At 53.8% G+C, this 18745-nt stretch overlaps 1 protein-coding gene across 6 annotated transcripts in view; it reads right to left on the reverse strand.

Annotated features, from left to right (window-relative positions):
• The window catches only part of RPTOR (regulatory associated protein of MTOR complex 1), a 329837-nt gene that overhangs the window by 197366 nt on the left and 113726 nt on the right, over nt 1-18745 (reverse strand). Inside the window, exon 1 of one of the 6 annotated variants that reach the window (XM_044378715.3) lies at nt 14769-16625. The exons of the other annotated variants lie outside the window; for them this stretch is intronic. Coding sequence (XP_044234650.2) covers nt 14769-14783 — 15 coding nt within the window. The 5' untranslated portion in view covers nt 14784-16625. Of the gene's footprint in view, nt 1-14768; nt 16626-18745 lie in introns of those variants that run through there. 6 annotated transcript variants of the gene reach the window in all.

Raw genomic sequence — 18745 nt, forward strand, 5'->3', positions numbered from 1 at the left:
AAAGCGTGGCCCCCAAGGCTCCTGTCCTCATGACGGCCGCCGGCCCCTCGGTGACACCTGGCAACCTTCTGCATGAGGGAGGCCCGAGCAGGGCGGCTGCAGCCAGCTTCTGCGTCCCCTGGGCAGCTGTACTTCTCCTCAGGCTCCCTGTGCAAGGACAGATTCCAGGGGCCGGACAGCATGGTGGCCGCTCGTGGTCAGGTGGGGCTGCGCAGGAGGCCACTAGCATGCCCGGGGCACAGGGAGCCGGGGGCTGTGCTCGAGGGTCTTCTCTCTGGGCAGACCCCATAGCGAGGAGGCCTGGGTGGCAGCGGCACTGCCTTATGCTTCCCCGGGGTGTCGAGTGAAGACCACCGTCGCCTCGCCCAGCTGGGCCAGTGATCTCATTTCCACCCTTCCATCCTTCCTCAGCAATGGATGACATCTCCAGCTTAGACTCAAGAAGGGAAATGCCTCAGAGATTTTCTCAGGACCGTCCAGGAGGAATGAATGTAATGTTAGAATTTGGGCCAGTTTTGCCCCTGGTCTGGGGACTTGAAAACGTTTCACTCTCTGCCCTTTCCTAAGCAAGAAGGAAGGACTTCCAGGGAAATGCTGGCCAGAGAGGAAGGTCAGGTCTGCTCAAGGGATACCTGTCCTAGATGGTAGCCCCCGTAGGGAAAGCTCTGGGCTCTGGCAGTTCAGGGACTTTACACCCCTGCCCCTCAAAAAGCACTTACTGTTGTGCAGCTCTTTGCATTCTATTTAAACCACCTAGGCCAAGCCAGGGCAGATACCACCACCGCCACTGCCGTCACCATGATCACCAGCATCCTACCATCATCCTCACCATGACTACCACCACCACCAACATCCTCACCTCTGACACCATCATCATCCTCACCACCACCATCCTCACCCCTGACACCATCATCACCACCACCACCATCCTCACCCCTGACGCCATCAACATCCTCACCACTCCATCACCACCACCACCACCACCTATCTCTTAGATTACCACGACTTCTCCAGTAACCTGCCAGTCTTATTTTGCGTTATCCAAATCCATTCTTCAACACTCAGTATGTCTCACTTGCTGAAAACCCCTGGATGGCTTCCCACTGACCCACTGCAAGCTCTTTAGAATAGCCCGAGTCCCTACAAAACCCTGTCTCTACAGCCTCTGAGAGTCCATGCTCCAACCACAAGGAAGTATCGTTCAAGTCTATCTTCTTACCTACCTTCTAGCCCTCTGCCACACCCTCTTCCTACTTCATCCTCAATTCCTAGTCCCAATTCCAAGTCTTGCCTGGACATTTCCTCTTCCTTCTTCAAATATCAGGTAAACTGTCACTTCTCCAGAACTCACTCTCTGGTGGCCCCAGAAACTGAATTAGGTACCCCATGCCAAATGCTCCCATAGCTCATCTAGCTCCCCAACTACAGCATTGACTCCATCGGCTCATTACCCATCTGGCGGCCCTCCCTCCACCTTCCTCCTGGCCTGACTAAAGTCCCGTGAAGGCAGGGATCGATTTCCCTGGTCACTATGGCTACTTTCGGCAAGTGCAATGCCTGGCACATAGTTGGCTCTCAGTAACTATCCGTGGATGAACAAAAGATGGACCATTCAGACTTCCTTCTAGAGTTCGCAGCCCAGCGAGCCGCTTCAAAAAGAGCTGTTATACTGGAGTATTACAGTTTCTGTACTGTTTGATTAAGATTTCAAAAAATTCAGTTCTGCTGGGATGGAGTGCAGCGGTAAAGCAAGCAGTCCTGTGGCAGACGACTTCCTGCAGCTCAAACAAGCGGGCAGCGGACGCAGCTCACGTAGTGCAGGGAGACGCAGCTGACACTCGCTGCAAGCAGGCTCTCCTGGGTGGACAGGTAACCCTCCCATGGGCCCAGCCGTCTGTCTGGCGTGAAAAACCAGGAGCGCCGTCTGCGAGCAGAGACCGAAGGAAAGAAGATTTACTTTGTCACTGGCAAATATATGTGTCTTTCAAGGTTTGTAACGGTGTGAAAAGTAATGAGAACACATTTCGCGTCTCAGGACAGCTCCTTGGAGACGAGGGGACGGAGCCGCAGTAGCGCACCCGCCGGGCCCCCAGAGTCAGACTGCAAGGGGTCCTCCAGTGGCAAAGACTACAGGGAAAGGAGCACACAAACGTCAAATACTGACAGGGCAGAAAGAGCGGGGTGGGCGGCTGGCTGGCCGAGTCCCGCTCCTCCCCCTCGGCTGGAGGACCAGTGTGAGCAAGAGCAGGGCACCACGCACGGGCAGCCGTGTGCGCGGGCTGATGGCCCTCTGTGCGGATGAGGTCATGAACCTCTCCTTCTCAAGCCATTCCAACAGTCACTGCTGTTCCTAGACTGTCCTGTAGGGTCACCAGGTCTTCACGGCCAAGTGCTCTGAGGTTCCTGCCACCAGGCAGGTCTCCAGGGGCCCACGCGGCCCCTTGCTCTCCTGAGGGCCAATCCTGTGCCTCCTCCCTCAGACTGTTCAGACTTCTGTCCCCCCACCTCTCCCTGGTCCAGCCTCCTCCCTCAAACCTCAGGCATGGCTGAGACTCAGGCTTGTCTCTCACTCTGCATGCTCGCCCTGGGCGGCACCTTGGAGCGCAAACCCACGATGCTATTCCTTGTCTTGCTCCACGCGGGCCCACCCCTCTGGGCTCCCTACCTTAATCTCTGGCATCTGCAATTCTGAGTCGCCCAGACCACACACCTCGAGTTCATCCGTCACTCTGCTCTCCCTCTAATGTGCTCTTCGTCCAGGGAGTCTCCAGGCCTGGCTCACGTGTGGCATGTCGCTCACACATGGCTGCCCCGCCTCTGCCTCCATCTGGAGTCAAATGCCCCCAAGTGTCCTCAGGCCTCCAGACCAGCCTCTCTTCAACTCTGTCCAGTCTGGTAGACCTTTCCTTTCCAACCACAAGATCAGGCCACTTGCCTTCTAAAAGCAAATCCTTGGTGGGGATGTCCACTGCCCCCAAGGAACACGGCCATGCCCAGGCATGGCACACAGCCCCCTCGAACACGCGCCCCCTACAGGCCCTCCGCAGGTCTGGTTATGCCGTGCCCCTTCATGATTTGGGACCTCTGCTCACATGCTCCCCTGCCTGGGCTGCCCTGTCTCCCTGACCAGGCCTCGCAAGCTCCTGCCTCCTGCCGCAGCTCCTTGCAGCTTTTGTTGGCCCACAGGGGCCATTTCTCAACTTCTCCACGTGAACGACACAGGATTGGGATCCTTCCATACAGATCTGCCTTTCCTTCCAGACAACAAGCTGGTGAGGACAGAACCCTCTCAAGTTCCCCGAGTCCTGATCTCTGGACGCACAGAAGTCACACAGGAAAAGCGTGGTGCATGAATTCATGGGTGTGTGTCTCAACGACACTGACTTTATTAACACATCGTTTCCCTAAAATTGACTGCAGTGGACCCCCACTATCCCAAGATAACCCTGCAGGGCCCAACCTGGACCTCAGAGCCAGTCTGTCAGCAGGAAGGCTGCTATGTAGTGTAAATTCAATGTCCCTATCTGTCTGCATATTTTTCTCTCTGTCACTGTTTCCACTGTTTCACAGTAAGATGCTATCTGTGTAATTTTTTCCTTATATTATTATAACATTGGGTTTTCCCCAAAATCCCTTAATTGAAAAAAAAAAAAGAAACAAACAAACAAAAGCAAGCTACCACTTATCTTCCGAGTTTCAACGAACACCTGAATCCTTGAAGTATAAACAGGAGGCAAGACGCAGTGTGTCAGCCAATAACCCTCCCTGAGAGTCTATGCTGCCCTGAAAGACTCACTCCCGGGGCTCAAGCCGCTGGCGGACGTGGCGCTGGCTCCAAGCACCCACACGGACACAGCTGCCGTCTGCACCTGAAACGTAACCAGTATCTCTGCAAACTCAGCACCGAAAGATAGATCTTAGACTACTTAAAGCCATCTCACAAAAACCAAACAAAAACAAGGCAGCCAGAGCCCACGGCAGGGTGGAGAACAGAGTGGTCCTGAACACCGGCCCGGCCATGCAGGCAGCAGCCACGTCCTGTCCTTCTTGCCTGAGAGGTGCGCCCGGGCAAGCTGTGTCCTGGTCACCCACGTGGGCACAGCGGAGCTCATTTGTTTTTCAGAAGCAGAAAGGGTGAACGTCAGGAGAAGTCCAGAAACACAGAAATCACAGATCACTTTCCAGCTATGTCTAGTACCTTTTCATATTATTCTGGAGTTTCAGCCAACAGAAGCGGAATGCATAAGGTCATTCACTACGTTTCATTTACAACGACCTCTCAGGAGGAGCCGGCTCTGCGAGCGGCCACCCCGCCTGCACGGGTCGGCGCTCTAGTAAAGGGCTGTTCATCCTCACGCCTCGCTGCACTCCATCTGCACCCATAATCCCGGGCCCCCTTCTACGGCTCAGTACTAAATTATCTCGAAGCCATATTTTTGGTCCTTCAAAGACTCCCTCCTCTTGGTTCACAAGGCACTATCGACGCTCCAGCAGGCCCCGGACTAGCTCCCCCTGCTTCAGAGTTAGCTTAGCCGCCCACGCAAATATTTTCAGGTTTCCCATCCCGCACGCCCCACCAAGATCTGCCCAGGGCAGTGGCGTCTCTGATGAGGCTCCGACTGGCTTGCGACGAGTGCCTGCACTGCCTCGTGGCAGCCCCCCACTGAAGCAAGATCCAAGTCGCTTTCAGGGGTGGACGGTGGGCTGCTCGCTGTAACCGCCACAGCACACACCTGGAGAGGCTATAAGCAAGCCCAGTTTCAGTAAGGCCCCTCTGGGGAGTCTCCCCTCCCCCTCCCTCTGCACCCGGGTGGCAGCTCTGCCAGGGGTTCCTCACCCCTTGGGCACCGTCCCTGTTGGGCCCCCAGACCATGCTGCTTGATGCTGGACAGGAGCTGCAGTGGGAGGGTCCACTGTGCCCACCGGTGAGTCCCTCCCCTCTACTACAGTTAGGTCCCCGAGATGGAAGTCTTGGGATTCAGCCCCAGATCGGTGAGTTACCAGCCATTCAACCTGGGAAAGTTTAGGAACCAAACCAAAGCTCAACTCCCTCCTCCTAAAATAGCAAACACCATCCCGCCCTGTGCACCTCACAGGCTGGGAGGACGACATGAGCAAATGCACGGAGCAAGAAGAGGACGGCAGAGGTCGCACTCACGCTGCACACAGGACGCGCCAGCGACCGTCCTGAGCCCTCCCTTACATCCACTCACCTACCTGCACAAGCACTGCGCAAAGCAGGCGGCAGGAGCACCCCCGTTTTATAGACGGGGAGCTGAGACGCAAGGAGGCTCAGTGACCACCACGGGCACACAACCGGTGTGTAGGCAGGGTCCGTTTCTAAGCCAGAATCCACGGTTTTAGTACTCAGAACCCTCAGGACATCAGTGGAGACATGGGAGATTACCGGTGAGCTCTCTCACATACTCACAAACTGGGGACAAGCAGGAACCAGGAAGACACAGGGCTAGGTCTGGCCATCCCAGTGTGACGATCCTGTCCTGGTTGAACATGGCCTCTGGGCTCCAGCACAGACCCAGCAGGGAATTCCGCCCATCTCGGGAGGATGGGAAACCTTAATGGAGCCTGAGAGCCTGTCCTGACTGGGCGACAGAGCCAAGAACCACAAGCAGGCCAGCAAGGCTCTCAAGGAGCTACGGGAACACAGCAGCCAAAATCTCTCCCTGTTACTGATTTTTGCCAATTTCCATATAGCACATTAGCACTGAAAACACTGCTCCCACCTAACATTAATGCCAGACTACCTCCAAGCCAGATCAGCAACTGCTAGTTACCTAGAACACTTGGTATTTACAGAGCTGCCTGGTGGGGGGCAGGCAGGGAGACTGGGCCCCGGGGCCCCATGACACAGGCATCTGGGGGACACGGGGACACGGGCATCCCAGGTCTGCAGCCTGTCTGTACCACTGCTACAGCTGGCAGAGGGCTTCTGAAAACAGCCCTCACGCCACAGTAGGCCATGTCATCTCCAACAGTAACAAAATGAGTAAGGAAACAAATAAACATCGAGTGCTGAGATGCCTCACACTGAGTAGGAAATAGGTATTTGCTAAATGGCTGCCAGACCAGGCCAGCAAAGCAGTCTAGGGCCTTGCTCCCAGGCATGCCCATCACCTTGAACTGTGCTCAGATTCATCCAAAGAAACAGCCGCCACAGTGATTCAGGACACAGTGATAGCTGCCTGATGCTTTGACCACCCAAGTCCACTCTGAGCAAAGCCCCAAAGAGGGCTGCCTGCAGGCCCAGCAGCCGCCAGCAGGAGAGCCAGACTGGCAGCGTCCATCGTCCTCTGGCTACAGCTATAAACCCAAATCTTCAGCGGTCACAGAAGCATGCTTGCTGATCCCATTTATTTACTTTTCAAAGAAATTTCCCATTTCCTGGTAGGTGCCTGTGTTCACGATGATGCTCTCTGTCGGCACTAATCCGACTTCCGTGTGGAGCATCAGAAATCTGGGAGTGACGTGCGCAGCTGTGGGCTCCGCGGCTGCTCCCGGCTGCACCCCCACCCCCGGCCTCCGTGCTCCATGCTGGCAGAGTCCACATTCCAGGCTTGTGCTCGTCCACTCCACCCATGGTTTCAAGGATGCTACTTGGGACAGTTTCACCGGCCTTTGGCAAGATGCCCTGGCTCCTTCCCGTGGCTGCCCAACCATCCAGCTGGACTGTGGGGACAGCAGGGCGGCTGTGCAGCAAGGAATCATGAGGCCCTTCACGCACTGCAAATGTGAACCGCGGCTCAAGGCCGAAGTCACTCCTCAGGTTTTCAACACACATCTTCCCAGTAAGAGCAGTTTTACATAAAACTTACAAAACCCTTGCCTCTCTTTGTTTTGTGTTATTCAGTAACAATCCTTCCTCCCTTCCTTAATATGTTAAAGACACAGGAGAGAACCACAAGAGCTGGTGGTCAAAAGCCAAAACCAGAAGCCAGAGCTTCTAGATGGGGTCTGAGTCCACTTCTGAAACAAAGGGGCTCATGTGGTCTCTGCAGAGACCTGAGAACATGCCGCCCGCGGCAGGGAGCGTTCTGCCCCCGGAGAAGTTTGGTGAGGTCCAGAAGCGGCCGTGGCGGACAGAAGGTGGGGAGGGGGCTCCTGGCACTTGACAGAAATGCCAGGGAAGCGGCTAAACATCCCACAACTATCCTCACAGCACGGGGGACACTATCGTCACAAAGATGACGTTTCTGGCCCAAAAGGTCAACAGTGCCTATTCGGGAAACCCTGCTTTCAAGGAAAAAATGAAGTTTTAATTCTAATGAGGACACGCTGGTTCTAATCTAAAAAGGTGAAAAAAGCAAGGTGGAGAAAAATGTGTATAGTATACTACTATTTTTCTAAGAAAGAAGCAAATAAACGTGTGTGTGTTCACATCCACACATGTACATACACAGACGTCGTGAAAATGTTTACGTGGTTGCTAAGGAAGCGAGACACAGGATGAAGAGGACAGGACGGGGCGCCTGCGTGGCTCAGTCGGCTAAGGGTCCAACTCTTAATCTCAGCTCGGGTCATGATCGCAGGGTCGTGAGTTCAAGCCCCACACTGGGCTCCATGCTGGGTGTGGAGCCTACTTAAAAAAAAAAAAAAAAAAAGACGAAGAAGAGGACAGGAATAGAAGCCAGACTCCTTTGAATATACCTTGTTTTGTGTCTTTGACTTGGGGTCCACTAAGTATTTTATGTAACTATAAAGCAAAAGTAAAATTTTTATAAAAGCAGGCCTTAAAAACCGTCAGTAAAACAAAACAAATGAACTTAACTGTGCATCCGGTTGGCTGTGCTACTGGACAGAGAGGGACTCCTCCATGTGACTTTAAAATAGGGTGACCTGATGCTCCCTCGATGACCCGACGCCAGAAAACTGCAAATACCTTGTGAACAGCTTTCAGTAAAAACACTGCTGCTAGTGTTGGTGTTGCTTTCTGAAAGTGCTGAGTGTGGTGTGGGATAAAAGAAATGACTAATCATGTTGATGCCCGTGAAAAATCCGAATGCTCAGTGAGGGAGAGAGCAGATACGGTTATAAGACCCATGGGATTAGGTGAAAACCTTGCAGCCCTGGAACTGAATCAGTAAGAGCTCATAATGCATTCTATCTTTAAACAGAAAAGCAGGGGGGGGAGAGAGAGGGTCTGAGTGTGAGCAGTGAGCACCCCTGGGGACCAGATTAAGCTCTCTCAATACCATCCCCACTGAAAGAAGCCAGGACTCCTCAGAGACGTGGCTCATCACAGGCCTAGAGCAGAAAATGGATAAAGTGAGTACGGAACATCCTGCCTGGTCATATCGGACAGGAAAGAAGCGATCAGAGACTCCTAGATCTGCATCGAAAAGATTCAGGAGCCACGTTTGAGAGGCCGCCACCGGCCCAAGATGAAACAACGTGCGAACCGACAGTTAACAGATGCAATAGGTAAGCTTTTACTGTGCGCTAAGACAAACACACGCCCCACACCGGCTACCTGTGGGAGAAGCCCACTCTGATTCTGAAATCTGCTAAATAAAAGAAAGTACGTATCGATACTGGCTCTCCTAGATGGGTTACACCTCGAGATACTAGGTAACTGGTGAGAAGTCGTTTTTCTTCACGGAGAGACACCCTAGTTAACAGACCAGGGGTGACAGAATTACGTCACCGCTGCGTTGCGATCTCTGACGGACAGATCGGTAATGAGCATCTATGGCTGCTAACCTCGCTGAAAGGACACAACCAGTCCTTATGTGCATCCTGGAGGGAGCACACACCACCACCCACGAAACACTGTGGCCCCGGGCACCCCTCCAATTTCACCGAATCTGCTGAAGCCGCTAGATTTACGTATCACGTAGAGGAGAGTCAAGGGCAGGCTGGCTTGCCTAGAGCAAGGTGGGGAGAAGCCATGGGCAAAATCTACCGCAAGGACTCCACAGGAGCACAGGGTCTGGTTTCTTCAACCAGGAAATCGCAGGAAGACACAGACACATGGAGCAGGACGGGAGCACGTGACAGACTTTCGGGGTGTTCTATGGATTAACAAGGTAGGTCAACCCCCCACAAGGTATTCACCTTACTCGCATCCTGGTTCAAATGAACAAACTCTGCACGAGCATGTGTGTGAGCGTGTGTGAGCATGTGTGAGCGTGTACATGTGAACGTGTGTGTGAGCGTGTGCGTGAGCGTGTGTGAGCGTGTGCGTGAGCGCGCGTGTGCCTGTGTATCTTCTGAAGTCCTGATTATCTTTCGAGATACACTGAAATATTTACAGATGGAATTATATGATGTCTGGAATTTGCTTTAAAATAAGCCAAGGGAGTGGGTGGGAGAGGGGAGTGGGTGGCGGCAGAGATGAAAGAAGACTGGGAACAGGGTGATAACTATCGAAGACAGATGATGGGTAGATGTGGGAATTTTCCATAATAAAAAGTTAAAAAGCACACAAAAACAAATAAAGAGACAAAAACAAAGAGGCAAACAAGCAAACGGCATTTCAAAATGTTTCCATGGTTAAAACAAACTCCCCTAGAATCACTTACATACAACTTAATGGTGACGCCAAAATGGGCCATTTATGACTAAAATTTGTTTATATGAAGCATTTGTCCAAGGCTTGGCCAGGCACTTTAAGGAGGTGTCCAGACAGGGAAAATCTGAAGTGTGTCTTTAAACACAGGTAAGATATACATACCAATAATCTGAGAGATTAACACATCTGGAAAAAATATGTTTCGTGAATGTAACACATACTGATACACCTCAGAAAAACCTCAAGCCTGATACATGCAAGAAAGCATAATAATAACGAGAGATATATTCAGCTTACTCTTAACTAGGAAGCCTGTCTCCAGTCAAGTGTTTTGATTTCTCACTGCGGGTCACTGCCTTTTCACACCCCTAGCTAAAGTAAGGAGAGCCTTACTGTGCAGCCAGCTCCTCTGAATGAGGAACCTTCGGGGCTTCTAAAGCACGCTGACCACATGATCTTCCCTGAGCGCATGAGAAAAGCACTGACGGTCTGCACCAGAGGCCAGACTGGGCCAAGGAGGCCGCTGAGTCCTGCTCCACCTGCTCGCGGCTCGAGGCTCCAGCTCTGCCTTGGGGGAGACAGAAGGCGGGGGCAGAGCCCTGCTCCCGCTCCAGGTGCGTCTCTTCCCACCAGGCAGATCCATGGTTTCTATGAGTAAATAAATGATTTATCGAGCAGACCGAGAGATGCGCTCAACTTCTCTAAGAATAACACTGCCGTGGGGAACGCGGACGTCAACATGCTCACCTGCCCACCAGCCTCTGCTGCTTGGGAGCCACCGGAGCGTCGACCAGCCTCGCAAGGGGCTCCTGCTCGCACGTAAAGACTCCAGAATACGAAATAATCTGATAACAATTTCGAAACGTTTGAAGTAACATTTCTAAGCAAAGTCCGATCCAAATAAAAAATGCCCCTTTCTGGTACTTCACTATCTTGCAATCCCGCAGAACTGCTACAGGCCGGCCACCGTTTTGCATAAGAGGCCACCCCAGGGCCAGTCCCAGCCCTCAAGGTGCCACTGTGTCACCCACCAGAGCTCAAGGCCAGGGGGCAGAGGCTAGACCTCCGCACTCGGCACTGGTGGGCCCCAGGCAGGCTGCAGCCCGAGGGGGGCGAGGCCCCAGTCCGTTCTTGCCACTGCCCTGGAGATACATCTAGTCTCAGTAACAGAGAGAGCAAAACTAATTGTAAAAATGGGGGTGTCTCCCATGCCTGTTGATCCCTCCCGCAGAGCTCACCCGGCAGCAAGCCTGACCAGACAGACTCACAGCAAGCCAGCGGAAGACTCGAAGGACAGTGTTCTTCTTGATAAAAAGAGAATGGCTATCTCTCCTTCTTTCTCTTTGAACACAACTCTAAGGATGTGACGTTTGGACCTGCAGCAGCTATCCAGCCATCACGAGAGCAGACTCAAGAAAACAGAGAATCATCCAGAAGCCTAATGATACTAAAGTGTATAACCAGTCCTGGAACCATTTACCTTTAGACTTCATGATGAACTTGTAATTGTTGAGCTAGAGAAAAAGCACAGTAAGACAGCTGAGAGCAAGAACTCTGGGGCAGACAGAGCCCAGGTTATCCCAGGCTTGTGACCATGGCAGATCACTTCCCCACGCCCCTGCTCCTTCAACTTCAACTCCGTAAAACGGAGGGGCCAGAGGGAGTGCCCACCTCACAGTCTTTGTGCACACTGAATGGCTTCACAGAGAAAAGTGCTTAGAATAGTGCCCAGCACAAAGCACCCACCACGCAGCGGTAGTACCCAGCACAAAGCACCCACCACGCAGCGGTAGTACCCAGCACAAAGCACCCGCCACGCAGCGGTTACTACTACCATCTAGCACATCTCCCAGTACTTGTCGCCAGAAGCAATCCCCAGCAACGCATGTCCTCCTCCCAGCCCGACACAGGCCCTCAGCCCTCCATACGCGCTCTGCCCTCGAGACCAGCATCCCCAGCCTCTCCTCCCAGGCACCTGCGCGGCACGCCACGCCTGCACGTCGCATCCTCCTAACTGCCCCGTCACGCATGCTTCTTCCGGGCTGAACACACCGACTCACGCCCTCAGCAGCCGCTTCACGTGAAACACATGTAAACGATCGAGTACTGTTGGCTACTTATACGTCAGTAAAATCCTAAAACATCTGCAATTTTCCATAAAATTGAAACTTTCAAATGGCCAATGTTTAGGACCAAAAGCATAACGAAGAATGGAAACCGTAAATCTGACCCACACACTCCTGGTCCAGCCAATCTGGCCAGTATGTATCGAACCCTATGCTTGAGCTCCGGGCACTGACGGGGCCCCAGGGTGGAGACGGGCTGCCAAGTCGGGGGGTGAGTGTGTGGGATCCAAAGCAAACAGCACAGAAGGCGAGGCCTCGGGAAGCCATGATGCGAAGCCAGGCGCACCTGGGAGGAGGCCGGGCCCTTCCAGGAAACCAGCTGCGGTGGACGCGGAGGGGCTGGAGATAGTGCACACCTCCCGTTTCTGAGCTTCCTAGAATTCACTGTTAACCTCTTACGCTGTGAGGCTCGTCCTTCGTTCTAGTGAAGGGATGCCCTAAAACAAGAAACAGTCAGGACTTAGCCACACGAGCCATGGGGCCTCTCCTGACCACTGACAACTTTGTGGCTATGCTGTGGGGACTCATCTGCACAGTTCTCACAGAGGCACAAACACCCGTGACTGAGCGTCTCCTGAGTGCACGGTGCTGTGTGGGCACGGGGGCCAGAGAGGAGGGTTGGGCCTGCGGCCTGCCCGACACTGGACTGTGAACCCCATGCGTGCTGATGCACTGTGCTTAGGGAAGACACAGACAGGCAGACCCACTCCCTGGGGACCGATGTGACAAAACAGCAGGGGGCCATCAGCTCTAACTAGAATTGATCCATTCAATATGCCATCTGACTTTAACCCTCACAGCCTCCACTTTTAAGGCTCCCGTTGAAACGAATCTCACTCAAGATTCAAAATAAAATACATCTAAGGGTCCAAAGTAGAATGGCCCACGTCCAGACTGAAGCCGCTCAGGATCACCCACCACGGGTCCTCTCGAGCATCCGATTCTGTAGAAGCCAGACATACCTCTGCTAGAGGACGGTGCTCGAGCCAGCAGCCTCATTAGCAGAGAATCGCGGTCCCCCGCCTCCCCGGGAGGAGCACTTTCCAGGAGACTGATTCACTGCAGAGAATCTGAATCATGCAAATGATTCTGGAAAGAAACCTGGGGAGTCGAATTTTTTCTCTTCGGTTCTTGATGTTACAGGAGCAGGAGGGCAGACCCACGCCGGGTGAGGTGGCCTGCGGGCTGTCTCCTGTCTGCCCCCAGGCACCGCTGTGGGAGCCTCGAGCCCAGGCACTAGTGCTCCACGGCCACCACGCCACCCTCCAGCCACCTGGAGACACAGGATCTCAGAAAGAAGCCGCACAGACAGCTCAGGTGACCTGACAGCACTCCGAGGTTTGACTCTTTCTAGGAAACCCTGATCAACAGTGTCCCGCCAACGTTCACCTCTCTCCTGGAGCAGGACAACCCTGCCCTACCCGTCCCCGAAGAGCACTGACTGGAGAGTCCTCCCACACGCAGAGAAGCGTGCTCCCTGCGGGTGACCTCATCCTGCTCTCCAGGACAACCCTGTTGGTCTACCTTCCCTCGCTAGAATGGATCCGGCGGCCAAAGGCAACAGGTGATTCACAGGGCAGACCAGCTGGCATCCGTCAAATGAAACATTATGGAAATAAAACATATTCTGTGAGAAAAATGAGCAAAAGACTTGAAAAATCCACAGCCAAAGACTTGGAGATGGCCATTAAAGATATGAAATGGCTCAACTTCACTTAAAATAACAGATAAAACCAGCATCCCCCACCTACCAGGCCACACACAGTGGCAAATGTTAGCAAGCACCACCAGGCGCTCCACGGTCAGGCGCTTTCGCGTGTTGCCAGTGGGGACACAAAATGGTACGCAAGCCTCATGAGAGGGAACTTGCCAACAACCAAGAAAGGGCCACCCGGGCATTCATGCGACCAGGGACGCCATTACTAGGAATTCTCCTTGAAGATACATCCTTAACAGTACAAAACACATCCGAACAAGGATATTGGGCACAGCATGGTCTGTGGTTACCACGTCACAAGCAATCTGACTGCGTTTGCAGGAGACTGGATAAAGTCCGGCGCGTCCACAAACTGGAGGTGACGCAGCTCTGAAAACCATCAGAAAGGTCCCAGCAACAGAGACGGCGTGATGGCCAGGATATACTATGACGTAGGAAAAAGACAAAGAAAGGAGTGTAAGTCCCTCTATGATACCTTTTGTGGACAAAAGAACAGGAAACAAGAAAATAAATGCAGATCTCCCCACTTAAAAAAGAGCCATAAGAAAGATAAGCCTGAAGTTGGAATCCGGTGCCCACGGCAGGCGGACGGACCGCGGTGGGCACGTGACACCACACGAGGCCCCACTTTTCATATAGTCCTGACTTGGAGAATTATGTTCATATCTTACACACTCAAAAAATAAAATAAAAAATACCAAGATGAGGGAGCCCCAGCAGGGAGTACAAACAAAAACAAATGAACTCAATGTCCTGCCAAAGCCCATCGGAAGGCGCTGCAGGACAGAAAGAATCAGCCCAGCGCATTCTGGACACAGAGTTCTGAGGGCAGGCCCTTGCGCACAAACCCCGAGGTCGGGTTGGAGAGCTTGCTCTTCCCGACTCAGGCGGCAACGCTGAAACCACTTCCTCTGCGCTGGGGTCATGGGGCTGGGGGCACTGAGCCCACGACAGCCTGGGCCCTGGCTCCCAAGGGCTCGCCAGGGAAGCACAACGCAAGCCTGCTACATCTCGTTGTGCCAGGCAGCAAGGAAGGGCACGTGCGCGACACGAGAGCACGCTGCAAGGGCCAGCAGCAGCCAGATCCGGGGCAAACGGAGCCTCAGACACCAACCAGAGCAGAGTGTTCTCAGAACCAAGGAAGAGCTGTTTGCTCTGTGTTGGCCTGAAAGAACGAACGAATGCATGAATGAATGAATGGGGGTGAAAAGAAAGCTTTCCTCACAGTAGAACCCCAACAAATATAGAAGGAAGGACGGAATTAGAAAATCTGCATTTGGCAACCATCACAGCAACGACCAACTCGGGGAAGAACGATCATTGGAAGCAAAGCCAGCACAAGGAACAGGGTATTTACACAGCCTCCAAGGATTCCCCACAGTGACTTCCTACTTACAAAGGGAAAAATCATAACTAGACACCGAAGGAACTGCAGACACTGTCTTCATCAGGTGGTCGAACCTCACGTCAGCAACAATGGGACGAGGGACGGCAGGCGCCTCATGCAGGTGCCTGAGGGCAAGACCACCCCTGCTGCGCCCCTCCCGCCACCAACGCTCAGCCCAGTGCTAACCCTGGAAAAGCCACAGGAAAACGTGGACGGAGCGGCAAGACCAGAGTGCCCAGGGCATGAGAGAACGACGGGAGAAGAGTGAGCAGCAACAGAGGCCGTGCGCAACCCTGGGCTGGAGCCCAGACAGGGCAGACGGGGCCGGCGGGGATTCGGGACGTTCCTGGAACAGCCGGAGAGGTCTGATTATGAAACAAGTAGATCACAGTCCTGAACCACTGTTACATCCCCCAATTTTGATAAATGCACAGTGATTATGTAAGAGAAAGTCCTAGTTCTGGAAAACTACACACTGAAGTATTTACGGATAACGTGATGCTTGCAAATTACTTTCAAATGGTTCAGGGGAAAAAATATATACACACATGTATATATCTATAGGAGCATGAAAGATAAAACAGGTCACTTTGACGGTTCAAAGCCCCGTTCATTTCCTCCCAGTGCCACAACAGAAATAAGCTTTTCCACCCTGGAGTGTCTGGTAGACAGCAGGTGGGCAATAATGTTTGTTTATGTGTGAATAATAAATATACACGGACAAACAGTACCCATTTGCTTCCAGAGAAAATGTGCATTTTCCCGCAGGGCGTCCCTGTGCTTCAGTGCGGTGCTCCCTCCTGGTGGTGGGAGGGCGGGGGCCATTCACGGTGAGAGCCCCACGAGCAGAACCCACAGCACCTGGCGAAGAAGCGGGCATGGGAGAGGGCAGAGCAGCCGAGAGTGAGCCCAGGGGTCCGGGTCCCTCTGGATTCCGGCTCCTCACCCGTGCTAACCACAATGGGGTAAGTCAGCGGCCTCAGAAGTCAGCCTACCCGAAACACCCGCAGGGGCCTGACCATCCCCCGCAGTCACAGGTGTGAAGGCAACACGCCCAGGGGACCAGCAAGCAATGTCCAGAGAGAGAGTCACAGGTCTACAACAAGAACACACACGTATCCAATACTCTGTCTCCTTCCTAAGTCTCGAAGGAACCGCCGGCTTTGTCGGTGTGGAGGAGGCGCTGGCGCGAAAGCTGGGCTCCCGGCAGCCGTGCAGCCACATTCGCGAACCGCGCCTACAGGTGAGAAGCAAGGCCCCGGCACATCCGCGGGCGTGAGGTTTCTGCGGCTGCTCTAACAAATCCCCACGCGCTTGGTGGTTTAAATACCAGAAGTTCATTCTCTCACAGCCGTGGGGCCCGGAGACTCAACCCCGCATGTCGGCAGGGCCACACGCCCCGAGGCTCTGGGCACGAACCCTCTCTCTGCCTCTGCCAGCGGCTGGTGGCGGACGGCGTGCCCCCGCATCCCCTGGCCTGCAGCCGGCTCACTCCCAGGTCTGCCTCCGTGTTCACACGCCCGCTCTGCTGGGCCTGTCGCAAGGCCCCGCCTCTCTCTCCTAAGGGTACGTGTGACTTCCTGTAGGGCCACCCAGGGGGCCAGAACCAGCGCTTCCCCTCAAGGCCCTTAACGCAATCCCGACTCTGCAATCCCGACTCTGCCACGTAAAGTAACATGTACTATTTTGCCACAAAAAGTAACGTTCGCAGGTTCTGGGCATTAGGACGTGGATAAAAACCAGCCCACCACGGGGCGCCTGGGTGGCGCAGTCGTTAAGCGTCTGCCTTCGGCTCAGGGCGTGATCCCGGCGTTCTGGGATCGAGTCCCCCATCAGGCTCCTCCGCTAGGAGCCTGCTTCTTCCTCTCCCACTCCCCCTGCTTGTGTTCCCTCTCTGGCTGGCTATTTCTCTGTCAAATGAATAAATAAAATCTTAAAAAAAAAAAAGATACCAGCCCACCACATATTTTAAATAATCGCTGGAATTACAGCACACCAGCTACAGGAAGATCCCACCCCATTTACCAGTATGTTAACGCACCGACATAATTGCATTCACACAAATTCATTCATCATTGTTCATACGCCAGGAAAGAAGATCATAACTACGAGCCATGTTTTCTTTATTATCTTACTATTTGGCCAAGTGTTTCATGAAAACGAGCCAACGAAGTCTAACCACATAGACCACGTACCGGCTCCGGCGCGGCAGTGTGAGGCACCGAACCCAGTCTGCGCTGGGCAGCGCCGAGCCCGCAGCCCCGGCCAGAGAAGCGGCCTCCGCGCGAGCACGCACTCGGTCCGGCCTTTCGTTTGACACAACTCTCACGGGTGCTCCTTCCCCAGGAAGGCGTGGACCTGAGTCGGAACACGAAGGCCGTCACCCCACGGCCAGCGTTTAGAGACAGGGTTATGGGATGAGATCACCCGACCCTGCACAGAGCACAGGCCGGCGCCACGAAGACCTGCCCCGAGCGCCGCCCCCTCGGGGCCACACGCGCCCCTGCATCGCGAGCAGGGCCGGCGGCATCAGCATCCAGCCAGGAATGCCGCTCCCTCCGTTACTCTCCCGAGTTCGCTGGGTCTGAACAGGAAATCAGGAGAAAACCACCCTTGTCACCCCATTCCCTGAGTCTAGGAGGGGCTCACCCACGTGAGACACAGCAGGAGCGCCGCCGCTCTCCCCACACAGGTGTGACGCGGGACTTCAGAGCCAAGACCATTTCCAGGGGAACCGAGTTGTCCCTACATCACCAATGAAAGCCCTGGAGGGCGACACACACTGTGAACCATTTCTCTCACTGACTGAGCCAATAGTTCAGCCAACAAATATCTGTGGAGCTCCTACTACCTGACAGACACTGCTGTATTTTCGGGCAAGAGCGCCATCCAGTTCTGCTCTGGATCGCAGGGTCAGATCCGCCTATAGATGCTGCTCGGGCTTCCGAGCTGTGCCCAGCACTGGGCCGGCAAGGGCAGACAGGCGACAAGGGCAGACGGTCAGAGGAGCGCGTGTGTCTTGTACCAAGTGGTGAGCCGGGACCCGCGTCCGCTGGGCCCACCGTTCACCACAGGGAGCTCCGTCTGGAAGAATCACGGCACTTTAAACAGCTTCTCATGAGGGAAAAGTCAGGGGCCCCCGTGCAGTCAGGACAGGGAACCGAGACCGAGCCTCGGGAAAGGACGGGCATTCCCTGGAGAGGGAGACAGGGGACTGAGAAACAGGGCTGGAAGACAAGGCTGTGAACTCAACTCAGAAGCACCCACCCTGGAGGGGCAGGGGCGTCCCGCAGCAGCGCCCCTGGAAGGAGGACGTCGCAGGTGAGACCCGCTGAGCTCTGCAGGGTCCGGCTTCTGGCCTGGAAGCGGACAGCTGGGCGCGCACAAGCTGCAGGCACGTGATGGGTGCAGCACAGGGACAGCCAGGTGCCTGTGCCCCTTCCTGGCGGCTGGGAGCCACACCGAGAATAACTGGAGGCCTTTAACTCCAGGACGGTGACCATTTTACCTCCTGGTCCGTGGAGTTTGGGGAAAACCACAGCTTTGTCCCTCCCAGTCCCCGCAGCCTCGGAGCTAACCGCCTCTCCCACACGCTGGAAGAGACCATTGCAGAAGGGAGGAAAGGGGAGGGCCTGCCGTGTCGTGTTGAGCTCTAAGCTTTACTCTTCAACACTCGGCCTTTTTCAAAACAGGACTTAAGTCAATTAATAAGTTATTTCACCACAGCAAAAAATTAATAACTTGCAGACTCAAAAATTAGGCTAAGAGAAACAAAAGGGAGAAGAAATGAGAGAAATCCTTAATTGTAAATGCATTTAGTGAGTTTATAAAGGAATCTTAATACTCCTCAGCCCTAAACTGAGGGAAAAGGAAATAGAAACTTATGATAACATCGTTAACCACTACCACTCCCCTCCCAAATCTTAACTCAGGTAAAAAAATAAATCAAGGCAGGAAAATCGGGATGCTGGGTGATGTGCAGCTCC

This window comes from Ursus arctos, unplaced genomic scaffold (genome assembly GCF_023065955.2).
Source record: "Ursus arctos isolate Adak ecotype North America unplaced genomic scaffold, UrsArc2.0 scaffold_24, whole genome shotgun sequence".
Classification (NCBI taxonomy): Eukaryota; Metazoa; Chordata; class Mammalia; order Carnivora; family Ursidae; genus Ursus; species Ursus arctos.